General features: G+C 44.4%; 1 protein-coding gene across 1 annotated transcript in view; it reads right to left on the reverse strand.

The window, feature by feature from the left end:
• Positions 1–16,645, reverse strand: part of SMC5 (structural maintenance of chromosomes 5) — a 92,492-nt gene that overhangs the window by 61,655 nt on the left and 14,192 nt on the right. Inside the window, exons 5-16 of the mRNA XM_087397491.1 lie at positions 7,259–7,408; positions 7,034–7,138; positions 6,783–6,928; positions 6,569–6,680; positions 6,278–6,433; positions 6,056–6,177; positions 5,736–5,880; positions 5,585–5,650; positions 5,351–5,476; positions 5,128–5,226; positions 4,648–4,813; positions 4,381–4,526 (exon numbers count right to left, since the gene is read on the reverse strand). Of these exons, the coding sequence (XP_087253617.1) occupies positions 4,381–4,526; positions 4,648–4,813; positions 5,128–5,226; positions 5,351–5,476; positions 5,585–5,650; positions 5,736–5,880; positions 6,056–6,177; positions 6,278–6,433; positions 6,569–6,680; positions 6,783–6,928; positions 7,034–7,138; positions 7,259–7,408 (1,539 nt within the window). The remainder of the gene's footprint in view (positions 1–4,380; positions 4,527–4,647; positions 4,814–5,127; positions 5,227–5,350; positions 5,477–5,584; positions 5,651–5,735; positions 5,881–6,055; positions 6,178–6,277; positions 6,434–6,568; positions 6,681–6,782; positions 6,929–7,033; positions 7,139–7,258; positions 7,409–16,645) is intronic.

A 16,645-nucleotide genomic window follows, 5' to 3' on the forward strand; every position in this document is an offset into this window, starting at 1 on the left:
CCTGATATGCCTATCATTGATCAGGATCACTTGCACCGGGCTCTTGACCAAGAAAGAGCAAAAATTCAGGAGCCTAAAAAGGTACCTCGTTGGCTCCTTGGCACATTAAAAGACAGCAAACAAGACACTCCTCTGCCAGCCCGTACGAGAGCAGCTGTCCAGAAAGAGCATGCTAGTTTTGTTGCTTATGCTTTGGTTGCTACAGCATGCAATGAAGAGCCATTATGTCATCAAGATGCCTTTCAGAATAATTGTTGGATGAAGGCCATGCAAGCTGAATTGGATTCTATCCATCAGAATGACACTTGGGAGTTGTGTGATTTGCCTTATGGCAAGAATGTCATTGGAACTAAGTGGGTTTACAAGATCAAACGGAAAGCTGATGGTTCAGTGGACCCTTACAAAACCCATCTTGTTGCTAAGGGCTATGCTCAGCAACATGGCATTGACTTTGAGAAGACTTTTGCTCCCACTTCCAGGATCACTACCATTCGTGTTGTTATTGCCTTTGCTGCCCACTTTCATTGGCAGATACATTAGCTTGACATTAAGACAGCTTTCCTTCATGGGCATTTGCAGGAAGAGGTCTATATTTCCCAACCTCCTGGCTTTGAGGTTGAAGGTTTTGAAAGCAAGGTATGCCACTTGAAAAAGGCCCTCTATGGATTGAAGCAAGCACCTTGAGCTTGGTATTCGAGAATTCATTCTCACTTACTCACACTTGGCTTTCAGAACAGTCCTACACATGCTACCCTTTACATCCGCAAGCGTGGGACAGATTTGCTGATTTTAGTCCTTTATGTGGATGACATGCTTGTAACTGGGACACATGCTCAGCAAATTGCAGATTTTTAAGTTGATTTGCAGCAGAGATTTGCTATGTCTGATCTTGGTCTTCTGCACTACTATCTGGGCATTCAATTTGCTAGCAGTGAGAAGGGCATTTTGATGTCACAATCCAAGTACATTGGACAGCTTTTGCAGCATTTTCAGAGGATTGCAAGCAAGTATCCACACCATTAGAGACTGGTTTTCACTTCTCTTCTGAGAATGGCAACGGTACATGTGATGTCACTCTCTATCAACAGGCAGTTGGTTGATTGATTTACCTATGCCATACGAGACCTGATCTACGGTATGTTGTCTTACAGTTGAGCAGATAATCTATGCACCATTGGCATGCCGTGAAGCATGTTTTCAGATATCTTAAAGACACTCAGCCTTTAGACCTTCTTTATGGGGCTGATACTTCACTTGTCATGCATGGGTTCACTAATAGTGATTGGGCTGTTGTTCTGACACTCGTGTGTCACATAGTGGCGACTGTTTTATGCTTGGTACTTCATGTGTTTCTTGGTTCAGCAAGAAGCAGAGTACAGTTGCTACTTCTAGCTGTGAAGCTGAGTACAGAGCGGCTTTTACAGCTACAATGGAGTGTGTTTGGCTTCGGAAGCTACTTGCAGATCTTTGTGCATGTCAAACTGCTCCTACCGTCATCTTCACTGATAGTCAGAGTGCTTTCGCTATCGCACAGAATCCAGCTTTCCATGCTCGCACAAAGCATATTGAGGTTCACTATCATTATGTCAAAGAGTGATTATCAACAAGTGATATTGAGTTGTCTTATGTTCCCATTGAAGACAACTTGGCAGATCTTTTTACGAAGGCTCTACCTCGACATAAGTTTGAGGCTTTTCGGCAAGCTTTAAACTTAGTACCTTTTGTAACTTAATCTGTTGTACTCTGTACAGTCATAGGTTGCTATATCCTACAGGACGAACATGTGCAACCATGACAATAGATATTTAGGTATCCTGAGCCATGTCCAAGATACTTCAGCCCATACCATGGAGTGGGGTTTGTAGGCTATCCATAGATGCCACTTATACCTTGGTATGAGCCTTGTAGGCCTAGTTATAGTCAGTGAGGACTATTGGTACAGTTAGTTTATGTACCATCTAGGTCAGTTAGGACACTTAGTCCAGTTAGGGCAGTTAGCCCTAGGGTTTTGTTATGTTGGCTCTCCCTTGAGCCTCCACCCTTTAATTTTGCAGCAATCTATTACAGCATCTCATTTTTCTCCATTGTGCTTCCATTTTTGAGCTTCCATTGCTTCCAACACCCAACATGGATAGGAGAGTTATCCAAAACTCAAGATTGCTAAATGCCTTGATCGTGAGGTATGAGCTCTAGCCTCTGACGTGGAGCCTTTGTTGTGAAAGTCATCCGGAACTGTGTAGAAAGGTATTGACTATGGTGTCCTATTGATTTAACATTATCCTAGTAACATTGGATTTTGGTATGCATTACTATACCTTGACACGGTAATGAATGGCTGAGAAAAACTTCACCTTTTTGGATACTTCAAATAGTCATGATTAACAGATTTGAGTTCTTACCCATGATGATTGTCCTCAGAGTCTGTTAGGCAACAAAGAGGATTTATCGAATAGAGGTGGAACATTGTATACATTTAACACCAGGTTAATTAGTTGATTGATTAGTCTTGATGCTGAGCATATGATGCTTGGCTAGACAGCTTGAATGTATAGATCTAGGTGTAGCTTCCACAAACGTGCTTTGTCAAATGTTTTTCAATTCTGAGGATGAAGCTCATACTACAGGATTCTTGTCATTGAGTTCTAGGTCGAAATGATTCTCATGGATTTATCAAGATGTTCTTGATTGAACACAGTCTTGAGATGGGCATTCTCTAAGGTTTTATGATGAAAGTGTAGAGATACCCGATAGTTGTAGACTAAAGGGAATTTTCGCTAGTCATCCTCGGTTTGTTAGGCAGCCATAGAGGGTGATTCAGTTTTGGAAGGTTATGTCTTGTGCATAGATCTACCCGTGCCATTTGGTCGCTCCCCTTTATTCATCACCTGGGGCTAACTGGCTTGGCTCTCTCTGTTGGGGCCTCAAGTGTTTTATGAGATGCATAGCCCTTCTTGGGGGTTTTTGCTTCAACGTCATTTGGTTGAGTTACGCTCTCTGGATGTAGTTCCCTCCTCTCCTTTTATAAACCTGAACATGCCTTTGCGGACACATGTTGGGAGATCATATTGAGCACTTCAACCTGGTACATTCGGAGATCCAGATGCACAAAGGCTTATATCTAGATGAATCCAAAAACATGCCCAAACTCATCCTCTAAAAACATAACACACAATGCATGATAGTAACAAGAAGGTTGAAAACCATAAGCTCCATTACGCATAGCAAGAACTAGCTACAATGACATCCCCAAGGACGTCATGATTCATCAACGACCAACAATGGGTGGAGACCATAGTATAAACATATGCTCTCACGCATACAAATCCACACACCCACACATACTAGAGCATCCATTTATACAAAGGTCTTCGTACTGAGTTTCTGTAGGAACTCTGGACGTGAAGGAAAACTCAGCCGTGACAAAGACTAGCACTAAAGGAGAAGGATAATCAAAAAGTAGTCAACATTCTCTTCATTTAAGCTTCAACTGCTTGTGAAGACTAAACAATTTCATTTTAGTCTCTCCCCAATGAACATCCAAGCCATCTAGCGGATAGGGCAACGCATCCCTTAAGATAGAAAGAATTTATCGCAATATCAACATGCTGCAACATGGACGAAAACTTCACAAGGTGAAATTTGCATGTATGATAATACGGTAGAAGCATATATCTAGATGAATCCAGGAACATGCCCAAACTCATCCTCTAAAAACACAACACATAGTGCAGTTTCAATCTCATGATAGTCACTCATAAGCTTGAGAACCATAAACTCCATCATGCACAGCAAGAACTAGCTACTATGACATCCCCACTGACGTCATCAACACCCAACAATGGATGCACAAAGGCTTGATTGTTCTGAAGTCCACCCTTCTCATACCATGGCCAGTATTTGAGCAGACACCATACACACTTTAATGGTCATTTGGTCGAGAATGCAGAGCTTCTTCTGTTAGGAGGACTCTTTTCTCTTGAGGAACAGAGAGGCTGTCCCTTCCTCTCAAAGGCCAATACAGGTTTGAGGTTGTACTTTCAGCCTCAGCCCTGGATTTTTACCAGGCTTTTTTGTTGAGTAGCCTTGACCCTTTCCTGGTTTTTCTCGTGCTATGCATGGTGTACTTTTGCATTGAGCACTCTGCTCTTGGGGGTTTTTTCATACTTAATGTATGTCTCTCTCTTGAAAAAAAAGAACAAAAACTGTAAAGGCGAAAATCTGCAAAGTCTCTTCTAAGTATATCAGAAAGCATTTGGCAAAATACTCTCCGATCTCAGCGCAACATCCAAAACTCTCAGAACCTTTTGTTAAGCACCAGCTTAATGCTGTACTATGTAAAAGTCAACAAGGACACGAGAAGAAATAGCTCTGCTAACTGACCCTCTGCCTATGCAACTTTGCTGCTTCTTCCTCAAGCTGTCGTTGCTCGGTGGCAAGATTTTTAATTTCATTGTCGATGCTGGCTAAAGCACCCTCGGCCTCCATCTTTTTGTGCTGAAGTTCATTTTGTTCTCTTACATCAACACCTGTGTACAATTATCACAGTATAAACCCCTGAAGCAAAAAAAACCGAAACTCATAAAACTTTCTAATGAAGCATTGCATTGATCAAAAGCCTCTAACAAAAGCACAATTTATCGTACTTACTATGAGTGAAAAGCCGTGCTGGTCTGACTGATGTAACACTTGCAGAAAGGTGGCCCCCATACCTCGAGTGTTGCCAGCGATAATGATTTTCAGGCGTCCAAAGATCCATTACACCTAAACGGTATGCTCTATCTGCCTCAAGATTGGTCTTCGATGTGCCAACAAACTGTCAAAGAAAGAAGCTCTTTAATACATAGCTTCATAAGACTAGAATACATCCATTCTCACAAATCGAAAATGTTCTTTTTAGACAAAGGTAAGACCAAACATGCGCAAGCATGCACACGCAAAGTCTTTAGAAAAGGACACAAAGAAAAACTTGAAGGCAGGGAGTTGGTCAACAGAGTTGTGTTTATATTTTATCAATACCCAAGCATAAGTTGGCATTTGAGTTTTGAAAGATTCTGAATCTCTCTGATGCATGTTTTCTCTGGGACCACTTTGTTCGGCTACAGTTTTTCAAAGACCCAGAAAACTTACAGAATGATCAAGCATCGCTTGAGTTCTCAAAACCTCCTTGACAACAGGTGGTGCAGTGAACACATCAATCAACTTGGTTTGAATGTCCAATGTTTGCATCTGTTCGACATCACCCAAACTCCAAAAGTTCAATACAAGAGAGGGCACAAAAAGGTCCAGCAGGTTTCTGATTGTGTATCTAGACTACTATAAGAAATTAGCACCCAACGTATTTCTATCTTACCTCAGGTGTCAGAGGGGGAGCCCTTGAGTTCTCAATGTCTCCCGTAAAATTGTTCACGGGAACTCCATACTGTTTTAAGTTATAAGCCAAAAAATCTCGATCGCTAGGATGTTGAGTTATAAATGCCTGCAACAAGGACAACAAAAGCAAGCCAAACAGACAGGCAAGGTGAAGGTGGAATTTGAGGAAAGCTGAAACTATCCAACCACTCTGACCAGAAGACTGAAAGCATACCTTCCAAATCCATCCTGGAACATGACCTTCCAGATAGGATGCGTATCCTTTATTTGGAATGTTTACCTGGCACTACAGCATGTGAGAAAGGCCTGTGTGGGATGACGTTCCATGTGTCCAATCAAACATGGGCGAAAGTTTGATAAAATACCTCCAAAAGAACAGGCCCATACACTTCCATCTTACACTCATGCCTATGATCCTGTACCCATTGAAATGCTTCAAATATGCGCCTTGCCCCAGAGTCCTTCAATGCTTGAAGTCGACGAGAGCCAACACTTTCAATATCTTGAAGCCTGCTTCCACAGTTCAGCTGCTGTTTTACTTGCAAAGTGACGAAGGTTCAAAATTTGAGCATCCTTGAGACTGAACAGAAGACAATTATTTCAAGACTGCTTGAAAATATTCTTTGCGCAACAGAGAGAAGGCTGCAGCTGTAAAGAAAACAAGTCATTTGCCAAGAAACAGCACCTTCGTGAGCAATATTCCAGAGTTCGCCTTTTCTGAGCTTGCAAGCTTTCTGTTTCCTGTTTTTGCCTTTTCTTTTCATCGGCTAAAAGTTCCAGCTCACTAATCTGTGCACCTAAAGTTTCCTGGTTTAATGGAAAAAGTCAGGCTCGTAGATGGTCAAACAGCATGCATGTTTTGATGAAGAGAAACACAAGCAGCTATGAACTGTAATGCAATACATACAACTTCTGCTCTAGGAGGCTCAAATGCAGGTAAACTCAAAAGATCTCTCTCTGCACTTTGAAGCTCTTGACGCGCTTTTTCAATCCGATCTTGTCGATGTATTTCACGGGTGTGAAGTTCTCCAATCTCCCCTAATTTTGACTTTACTTGCACGCTCTGTTCCATGACTGCAATAATGAGATTGACTTCGGCTTTGGCAAGCAAGCACATCACATCCAGTCTCTCTTTGCAAATGTCATTTTCCAAAAGTGTTTAAAATCAGAAGCAAGAAAGGCATCACTCAGAGCCCACCATCTGATTCTCTTTGTCTGCTATTTGACGTCTCTTTGCATCAACCTTATTCTTCCCAATCAGAAGCCTTTTGCATGTTGCTTCCTGATTTTCCTTCAACTTCCTCTTCTCACTGCAAGCAAATTAGCTCATCTAAAACTCTTTTGGAAGGGAGCAATAGAAAGAAATAAGGTAATAAGGCATCATGACTATCTATCATTGATCAACATCTTACTCAATCGGTGCCCGTAGCTCAAAAATCTTCTTTGCCAATGATTGTAATATTTGCTTGGTCTGCTTCTCCCTCTCCTTCACTTCCAAAAGATTTTTCTTTTTGGAGTCAAATATTAACCATGGCAGCTTTTTCTTCATTGCCTCAGCCTGGATACAGTTCAAACAGAAAATAACAATTTTAATTATAAAGACAAGGCCAAGCACCTCATGGGAAGACCTCTCACATGATAAGGCTTAGAGAGAAGCAGCAACCTGCATGAGTAATTGATTTCGCTGCCGAACACGCTCAACGTCTCTCTCTCGTTCAGCATTGAGTGCTTTCAACTCATTCAAAGTGATTTCATGTTGTTTGACAGTCTAAGTATGGTAAAAGAAAGTGAGACTTTCACAGAACTTGAGTGAGTTCAACAATCGTATCTCCCAAAAACTGTATATATTATCGAACAAATACAAATGGAAAAGTTCTCAAAGAATTACCACTTCCAACCGTCGCAATTCCTCAGTCTTGTCAATCAAGACGTGATGTTGCTCTGAGAGTTCTGGATCTCCAACAGCTTTCTCTGTCTCTTCCAATAATTGGATCGGGGTCATCTTTGCGAATTCACAGACTCTGTCTTGAGGTAAAAACTGCAAATTACATGTATAAATTATGACCACTCTTTCCTCTCAACAGTTGTCATCTTCATACAGCACATACTCCCAAAAGAGAGTATTACTCACCCACCTCATGAAGAAAACACAAAAATAGAAGGTTAGAAGACAGTGTTGAATACTACATATACAATCAGATTTCACTATTTTAAATCAAAGCTAATCAGGTAGCAACAGGAGATTATAGGGCTGTAGGAGACTGTGGTAGACCAAGCACAAGGGCATGTCATAGACTTCTACGCATTTGAGTCAGCTCCAGGACAGTGTGGGGTGGAGAAGGAGAAGCAGCCGACATGAGGGCAAAGTGGATCAATGGGAAAAGATGAGCCAGAGATGCAAAAACCACATACGATACAGATGTTAACCAAAGCATGCACAATGGAGGTCCAGCCTATCTCAGCTCTTCTTAGATGGGACCGACAAAGCCGAGGTGTCATACTTAATATGGCCCACCGGATGCAAAGATCACGGAGGCCACTACAGGGAGAGACAACTCAAGAGACACAAATACAAGATATCTTCGCAACTCACCCGAGAGCCACAATGGCACCTAGTTTTGTATTTTGAGAGCTAGTTTTGAGTCTTGAGTCTTGAGTCTTGAGTTTGAGCTTTTGAGCTTCTTAGCTTAGCATAGCACTCAGCAAGAAATACATCTCTCTCTATCACAACACTTCTTGAGAGCATCAAAGGATGGACTCATCATCAGATGCCCTTACAAAGAGGACAAAGGAGTCTCACACACATTGAGGATTGCCACTGGGCAGATGCAGGCCTCATCCCATCAATTGAGGATTGAGGCAAGGAGAGATCTGTAGGTTATGCACGCTGGGGGAAGTCGAGACAGAGGAGCACTTGTGTGCCTACTATGAGGTCCGGGGACAATTGTGTGCCTACTATGAGGTCCGGGGACGATACCATTGCCTCTTTCAAAAGGGGCACGGCTTTGGTCCACTCTCACAGTTAGACACCAGCAGGAGGTGATTGCGCCGCAGGAGGCTGAGGTAGACCGCCTGCAGTAGGAGCTCCCGCTTGTCTGTGGGGTGCCTGCCACGCCAATTCTTGGGGCCACGGGCTCTAATGAGAAGTCGCAACCACTCCAAGGCCACCCAAAAGCAACCGTGACCACTCCAAGCACAAAGAGGCTGTCCCGCAACCACCTCAGAGCCTGTTCTAGCCTACTGCACAGCATCTAGGACCTGTTTCAAGCCCTTCAAGACCTGTGCCAAACCACGGGGAACCCTCTAGAACCCACTTCAGGCCATGGACCTGCTGCTGCAGACTGCAAACACCTGCAAGATCAGCAAGAACCTGCGAATATGCCTGAACATATCAAGAAAATCAAAAAGGCCCTGCTGCTGCCTAAGGAACCATCAGAGCGCATCAAGAAATTGCCAAACATGTGAGAAGCTTAAGGTGCTTTAAGATGCTTGATATGTTCTGAACAAAAAAGGGGCTTTCAACTGTCAAGGTCCCGATTTATTTTGCAAAATGCCTACATGGGGATGTATAGAAAGCAAGCTCTGGAGAGTGCTATGTCATCACCCACCTTAACAAAATCTGTTTTGTCTTGATTGAAATAATAGAAAATCTGGAAGCTACAAATGCTGAAAAATTACATGTAGACAAAGTGTTGCCTGAAGTGAAGAGACACAGAGGAAAGATGCAAGAAGAATGGAGGGAAGAGAAGACCAAAAGATAAGAAAATGGCAAAAGGAGAAACTAGCATGAGAATTTGCCTCAAAGATAAAATGCAAGTTATGTCTACTGATATACAGCAACTCAAGGACACTAAGGCGACAATGGAAGGGGACATGCAAGATCATTGACGAACTGAAATCTGAGAACGAGAAGCTCAGGAAAGAAATGGCAGATCTACAAGCAACCATGCAAGGTAAACATGATGAATTCACAAAGCAAATCACAAAAGGGAATGTAGATATTCTTGCATGAAAAGAAATGGTTAAAAAAGGGCATAGTAGCTGCACATATCTGAAACATTGGAGGAAGAAAAGAGGCGGAGCAGCAAGGCATTGGATGTGCCAGTTAGAGGTCTAACAGTTGATCACACTCTCATGGCAGATGCCAGAGCCTTATTTGCCAAGATGGGGGTCAATCTTAATTGTGAAGCAGCTTGGAGAGTGGGTAAGGCAGATGCATCGACGAGGCCCCTGGTAGTGAAACTATGGACAGCCACAGATAGATCCACCTCATGAGCATGAGGACAGCATTGAAAGGCCAAAGATTTTGTTAGATGATGATCTCACACTCCTATGGCAAGAGTGTAGAGGTGTTTTGCAAAGAGAGAATACCCTTGGGAAGACCAAGGTTATGATCTTCAACACCACACCTACAGTACTCCGCCGTCATAGCTTCACTTAGATGGATAGTGCAGACTTACACATATCTGGGGGCAATTTTCCCAACACCAGTTTTCACGGCCACCCATGCAGCCAAGGCACGATTCACAAGGACAAGGAGCTTTAACCCGACTAGACGACAGATGGGTCTCACACGCATTGAGGATTTCCATCACAAATGCGGATTTCGTCCCATCAGCTGAGGATTCGAGGTAGCGAGAGCCACAAGCACACCTAGAGAGCAACGGATCTACAAGTTATGCACACTAGCAGAGTGGAGACAGAAAGGCACTTCCTATGTACTTGCCCCGTCTACTATGAGATCTGACAACGGTACCATTGTCTCTTTCAAGAGGTGCACTTTCCAGAAAGTGCGCCTAAAAGCACTGCCTCTCTAGGATCCGCGGGCACAGGGCTGGCCTTTCGACACCCAAGTGAGGCCGACTATCATGTATGTAGCACCTTTGTGGGAGATTGATCTCTCAGCAAAAGAGAGGATGGACTCATCATCAGACCCAATCCCTGGAGGAAAGAGGAGTCTCACATGCACTAAGGATTGCCATTGGACAGATGTGGGTCTCATCCCATTGAGGATTGAGGCACAAAGAGTTGCAAGCATACCCAGAGAGCAGAGGATCTACAGGTTATGCATGTTGGGGGAGGTCGAGACAAAGGAGCATTTCTTATGTGTCAGCCCAACCTACTATGAGATCCGAGGACGATACCATTGCCTCTTTTAGGAGGGGCACAGCTTTGGTCCACTCTCATGGTTGATCCACTTCCATGACCAGGTTTGCATTGGGCTCTATTTGATTGAGATGCGAGAACACAGAGACACACTACTGCGACAAATCGGAGAGCAGCAACAAGGGGCCACACCGTAGGAGACTGAGGTAGACTCATTACAACGACACGTCACGGAATTCTATGCATCCAAGACAAAGGGAGGTGGAGGAGGAAGAGCTAGCAGACATGACGGTATTGTGGACTAGCAGGGAGAGACAACGCGATGATGCCGAGCAAAGGACATGGAGACACCACACGACACGAAGAGTGACCAGAGCACCCATGATCGAGGTCTACTCCATCTCTGCTCTCCTTAGAGGAGACCGCCAAAGATGAGGCGTCACTCGTGACATAGACCATCGGATAGAGAGACCATGTCCTCCGCCACAGTGAGAGACAACTCGATAGATGCAGATCCGGGATATCTTCGCAGCCCACCAAAGAGCCACCATGGCACCAGGTTTTGAATTTTAAGTTTTTCAATTTTCAATTTTCTAAGTTTTTGAGTTAGTTTTAGCACAGGACTTAGCAAGGGCCTTGGCGCACCCTTTGCTTCAACTCACAGAGGCTTGTATGAGTTTCTTTTTTTTTAATGTACATGTCTCATAGGCCCACGAGGACTTTGTCTCATAGGCCCACAAGGAATTATGACGGTGTCGAGCCCATGGAATGAGTACACACACTAGACTGAAAATAGAAGTGTGGAATTGTAATGGCACATCATGGTCCGATCCTAAAGGCTTCCTGGAAACATACAATGATAGGGATATGATCTTTTACACTAAGACGCACAAGAGCCCAGCCCACGGTGACAGGATATACATGGGAGTCAGCTCATATGAGCGAGCTGAGGAGAGATAGCGGAGTGCAAGGCTCTGGGGGGTAGCTCTGCTCTTCAAATCACACCTAAGGCCATTCATATATGTGGTTCAGCGAGAGGAGCATGCACGTCACATGTGGATACAAGTTCAGCTCCAGGATGCCCAACCTATCTTTATGGCGATATGCTATTTTCCTTCAGACACGTCTTCCTATGCACGAGAGGTCACTGTAGAGGGACACAGTCCATATGAGACGATCCATGATGACATCACGGAGTTCTCTAGGCAAGGAGACATCCTCCTACTAGGAGACTTCAATGCACGGATTGGTATGCACATACATGTAGATGGTTTGAGAGCTTGGGGCTCCACAGATAGGCTACCTTCCTTCACGTATAGCACTGAGGCTCCCTCTATCCCACTCACATATCACAAGGTGAACCAGGTCATCCAAGAGGATCTCCTATAGCTACACACATTCAAGACCTAGTTGGCACCTCGTGAGCTCCCTCTGATGCTTAGCTTCTCCAAAGACCACTGCCTACGGATTTTAGTAGCTTCATCGACCCACAAGGATACACAATGCCTTTTCAGAGATGGTTTCAGATCCCTGCCCAATTTCCTGTCCTAAATCCTACCCAGACCAAAGATACTTAGCCACCTTCATCCATGAGGCCGTCCAACTCGGGGAGCGGTTGCTCAGGGTACGTAGGGGAGATCAAGACACACAGCTAGACTCCACTCAGAGCATGATCAAAAAGTTTTTCCCGCCAGACAGCATTGACCAGTAGGACCCACAGAGGCGACAATTGCGAGGACATGAGCCAAACTCAACGACACGTCAGACTCGTCAACGTACTGAGGCACAAATCACATTAGGGGAAGTTCCGTCCATTCTCATCAGACCAAAGGCATAACCCACAAATGTGGCGCTGGCACTGGTTCACCGCAAGGCTACAATCAGGAGACCACAGCGGACTACACGTGTCGACAATCCCCAACACTCTATCACAGGCTTTATGCCATCACACCAGCCTTACATCGACCACCCCTCTTGGGGTTGATGCCCACCTCAGCTCCCACTGTATGAACTCAAAGAGTTTTCTCTCTATATATCAATGCCGGTATGATCAGGATTATGGGTTTTCTTTTGTATTCGTCATGAGTATTGATGCTCGCTTAGTGGCACCACACCTCAGCTATCAATTTCACTTAGTCTCATAGACACTTTTGGTCTTCCGAAGACTTTTACTAAGCAACCACAAGAGTGACTGTGGCACTTGTTCGCCATAGGGCTATGCCCAAGAGACTTCAACGGGTTTTACATGCCGACAACCACAAACGCCCTATCACAAGATTTTTTCCCTCACAGCATCCTCACACATCGACCCCCACTCCTAGGGTTGACACTATCGCCGGATTCCACTCGGAGAATCTTTTTCCTTTTTTATGTACCGACGCACTTATGGGCAAGATTATGGATTTTTTATTTTGTATGCATCTTAGGTGTTGATGCCCGTTTATTGACTCCACCCATCAGTTCATTGTATCTTCTTCTTTTAGTCTTATAGACCCCTTTTAGTCTTCCGAAGACTTTGTGCACGCTCAACCCATCTACCCCCCGCTACCCCTCTGCTACCCCATCCGCTACCCCCCTGCTCTCTCTCTCCCGCTACCCCCTGCTCTCTCTGCTACCCCCTCCACTACCCCCTCCTCTACCCCTTGCTACTCCCTATGCTACCCCCTGCTCTCTTTGCTACCCCTCGCTACCCCCTCTGCTACCCCTCCGTACCCCCTCGCTACCCCCTCCGCTACCTCCCCGCTACCCCTCCCCCCCCCACTCCCAGCTACACCTCTGCTACCCCCTCCGCTACCCCTCCCCCCCGCTACCCCCTCGCTCACCCCCCCCCCTCTCTCTCTCTCTTTTTCTTTTCTTTTTTTTTTTAATAAAAGGTTAGGGCTGCGAGCGGGGGTTCTCCTATAGCTCCGACCTACTGCAATCCCTTCTTTGCCCGCTGCTGCGTCCCCCATAATGAAGGGAATAGGGGGATGAGGATAGGAGACTAGGCGGGAGACCCTTCGGTCCAAATTTGCATACCCGCGGAGATGGGGAAGGGGAACAGTGACAAGGCAAAAACACAAAACAACTCAATTTGGAGGACTTCAACAAACGCAGCAACTCGTTTGACAGTAGACAGCGCCGCGACCTAGAAGAAAGGAGCCCACCCAAAGCTCATGCCGCTCACCACATCCTCAACCTCATCATCTATGCCACCTCTCTCCTCCACCTCTCCTGCATCATCATCACAGGTCTCCTCTCCAGTAGCCTCACCACTGGGCCCACCGGCCACGACTCCACAGTACTTTCCCCTCGTATCACCTCTACCTCTCAGTCAGCCACCCTTCATCACCTCGTCCGGCCTCGCTACTCCTACATACCACTCCCCCGCCCAGATCATGATGTCCCCACTCTCAGTACAACCTCAGCAACCCACCTTCATTCCAACCCCTCTTGAGATCCAGTTCCCACCTGGACCAGGACATCTTAGGCTCCCACCAGATGCTTGGGACTCCCTATTGGCTGAGATACACAGCATCCGGGCCCGTTAGGCAGAGCTGACACATTACACCCAGGAGCAAGCCCGATACACCCAAGAGCAAGCCTGCATTATACGCCTGATCTACTAACCCTATGAAATCTATCAAGACATGTACATAGAGGGGAGAAGGAGAAAGAAACACGAAAAAAGATGAATTGTGGTAAGTTTTAAAAATTTTGTGTTTTCTTCGGTAGTTGGTTTCTGGATAGAACTTTGAGAATGACTTCACTATAGCGTTCCGTCATGCTCCTTGCTCTTTAGCCACCACAACTAGCTTAGCAATATTCTAATATACCTACAACAATACTCTAACTCTAATATACCTACAACAATATTCTAATATACCTACAACAACACTCTAACTCTACTCTTTCACTCAAAAACACAAATACCAACCACTTTTTTCGGCTCCATAGGCCCTGCAACTCCACTAGCAGCTCACCCGTTAAGCAGATATGGGTAGATTACGAGAGAAGAAGAGGGTAGACAAAGCTTAACTTTAGTCCTTGGCAATGGCGCAAAAATGTTAAGCTCCCCTCTCGGGGTCTCAATTGTCGTTCGGAGACCTCAAGATAGACCCAGTGAAGCTACTCCTTCCTCACACAACTGCCACTTAGAAGTCGATCCACACCTCTCCAATCTAAGATGTCACTCCATAGCTCCATAATTGCATCCGCAATGTTTCTCAATGAGAAAAGAAGAAGGGGAAGGAGGAGAAGAGAGGGAGTGTGAAGGAGAGGGGAGAGCGTGAGCATGGTGAAGAGGGAGGGAACATAGGCATGGCAACAACAAAGGGGGAGTAGACACAAGGCACCAAAGCTTGGAAGCAAGAGAGCATGTATTCCCCACAATGCATAATGAGCTCCAAAGCCAAAAATTTGGCTTTTATACATCACCATTGTCCAAACCCTAATCCTCCACTAGTTTCTTTATCACTCTTTTAGGCCAATGTGACCCAATGGCTCTATTCCTTGCTAGTCCTAGTGAAGGGGATAAGTTACATGGCTCATCTAATCAATGAAATTTATGTCTTTTTCTTAAATCATGAGATATGATGAGTCTTTTTGCATATATTTGCCAAAGGACGTATTGTTAACCAAATCAGTTAACATCCTTGGGGATCAAAATACACATGAGTTATTTTAGATAACATAAATATGACGATTTTCAAGCATATAAGTATTTGCAACATCAGTAACACATGTTTTCTTTTCACATTTCAATTATTCAAGATGAACATTTTTGCAAGGTCTATTAAAGAGGAGATCTCTTCAATGTGGGGAAAGTATTTAAGTGTAATGTATATTTTGATCCAATGCACATATGAAAATGTGGTCAAAGGTCTATGAAATCATTTCACTAGCAATGGAGATGATTGAAAGTAACCAGATGACTTGGAAGGTGGTGGCACGAGGAGCATGTATCCAACAATGGTAAAATGACAAGGCAAGCTATCAAAGGGTGGCAAGTCTTTACAAAACCTAGGGCAAGTATGTCAAAAATGTGATTAGTAGCATGAAAGTCCAATCCATTCCTTGAAGGATGCTTTACTAATTGAGTGTTTTAAAGTCACATAATTGGCAAAAAATATTGCAAGTAATTGTATCTTCCTTTTCTTTTGTATATTGGAACTCACACATGTTAATAGATATATCACTACATTGCATGTGGATCAAGAATGCCATTAATAAGTTGCGATCTTTTGTAATAAACATGTATCCACAAGTATAAGCTCATCTATCAACATGCATGCAATACATATGTTGCAATAATACAAGTTGAAACTCTTTTATAATATAAGTTGTATTTGGTATGTGGGTATCATGAAGAAAATCAAAAGGGCATTAATGGAGCAAATGAGAACCCAATACATCAACCAAATGAATCTCTGTGTGTGTGTGTGTGTGTGTGTGTGTGTGTGTGTGTGTGTAAGAGTGCACAGGCAAGAAACACCTTTTGCATAAACAAACGGGAACCACCGAGTCTACATATGAGTGACAACCTGTGTGTGTGTGTGTGTGTGTGTGTGTGTGTGTTGGTGGGGGGGGGGGCTGGGCAAGTGTGCACAAACAAGCAAGAAGCACCTTGTGCATAGACAAACAAGAACCATTGAGTCTACAGATGAGTGACAACCATTGAGTGCATGGAAAGCAAGAAGCACCAAGTGCACACACAAGCAACAATCACTATGTGCACAAACAAGCAAGAAGTTGTCATATGTGAGCGTGTGTGTGGAAGAAGAAACAGAGGTGGGATTTGTATCCAAAAAAATCCCTCGATGCAATTAATGCATTTCAGAGGCTGTAAAGACCTGCAAAACAGCATTTAATACTGGTATGGAATAGTACAAATAGCTGTACGGTCATTTTCTTGCTGTTCAGACCTACTGCGCATGGATTTAGTGCTGTACAACTGCCTCGAGGTTTGTGCCAATGTTTCGGAGGCGTTCTATGCTTTCTCATGCTGCATGCCGGTGCTAGGAGACATTTGGAGCTTACTGCAGTAATCTGGAGGTCCCTCCTTGAGCCCATTCCTCTTCATTTGGCTTCCCTTTGCCTCGGGCTGCGAGTTTCCCTCCATTGGATCACTCTCCTCCTTGTGGGAGCACTTTCTTTTGCCGTAACTCTCATTTCCGCCCTCTCTCGGCAT

This window comes from Dipteris shenzhenensis, chromosome 26, assembly GCF_047967505.1.
Source record: "Dipteris shenzhenensis isolate YYH24624 ecotype China chromosome 26, Dip_SZ_1.0, whole genome shotgun sequence".
Classification (NCBI taxonomy): Eukaryota; Viridiplantae; Streptophyta; class Polypodiopsida; order Gleicheniales; family Dipteridaceae; genus Dipteris; species Dipteris shenzhenensis.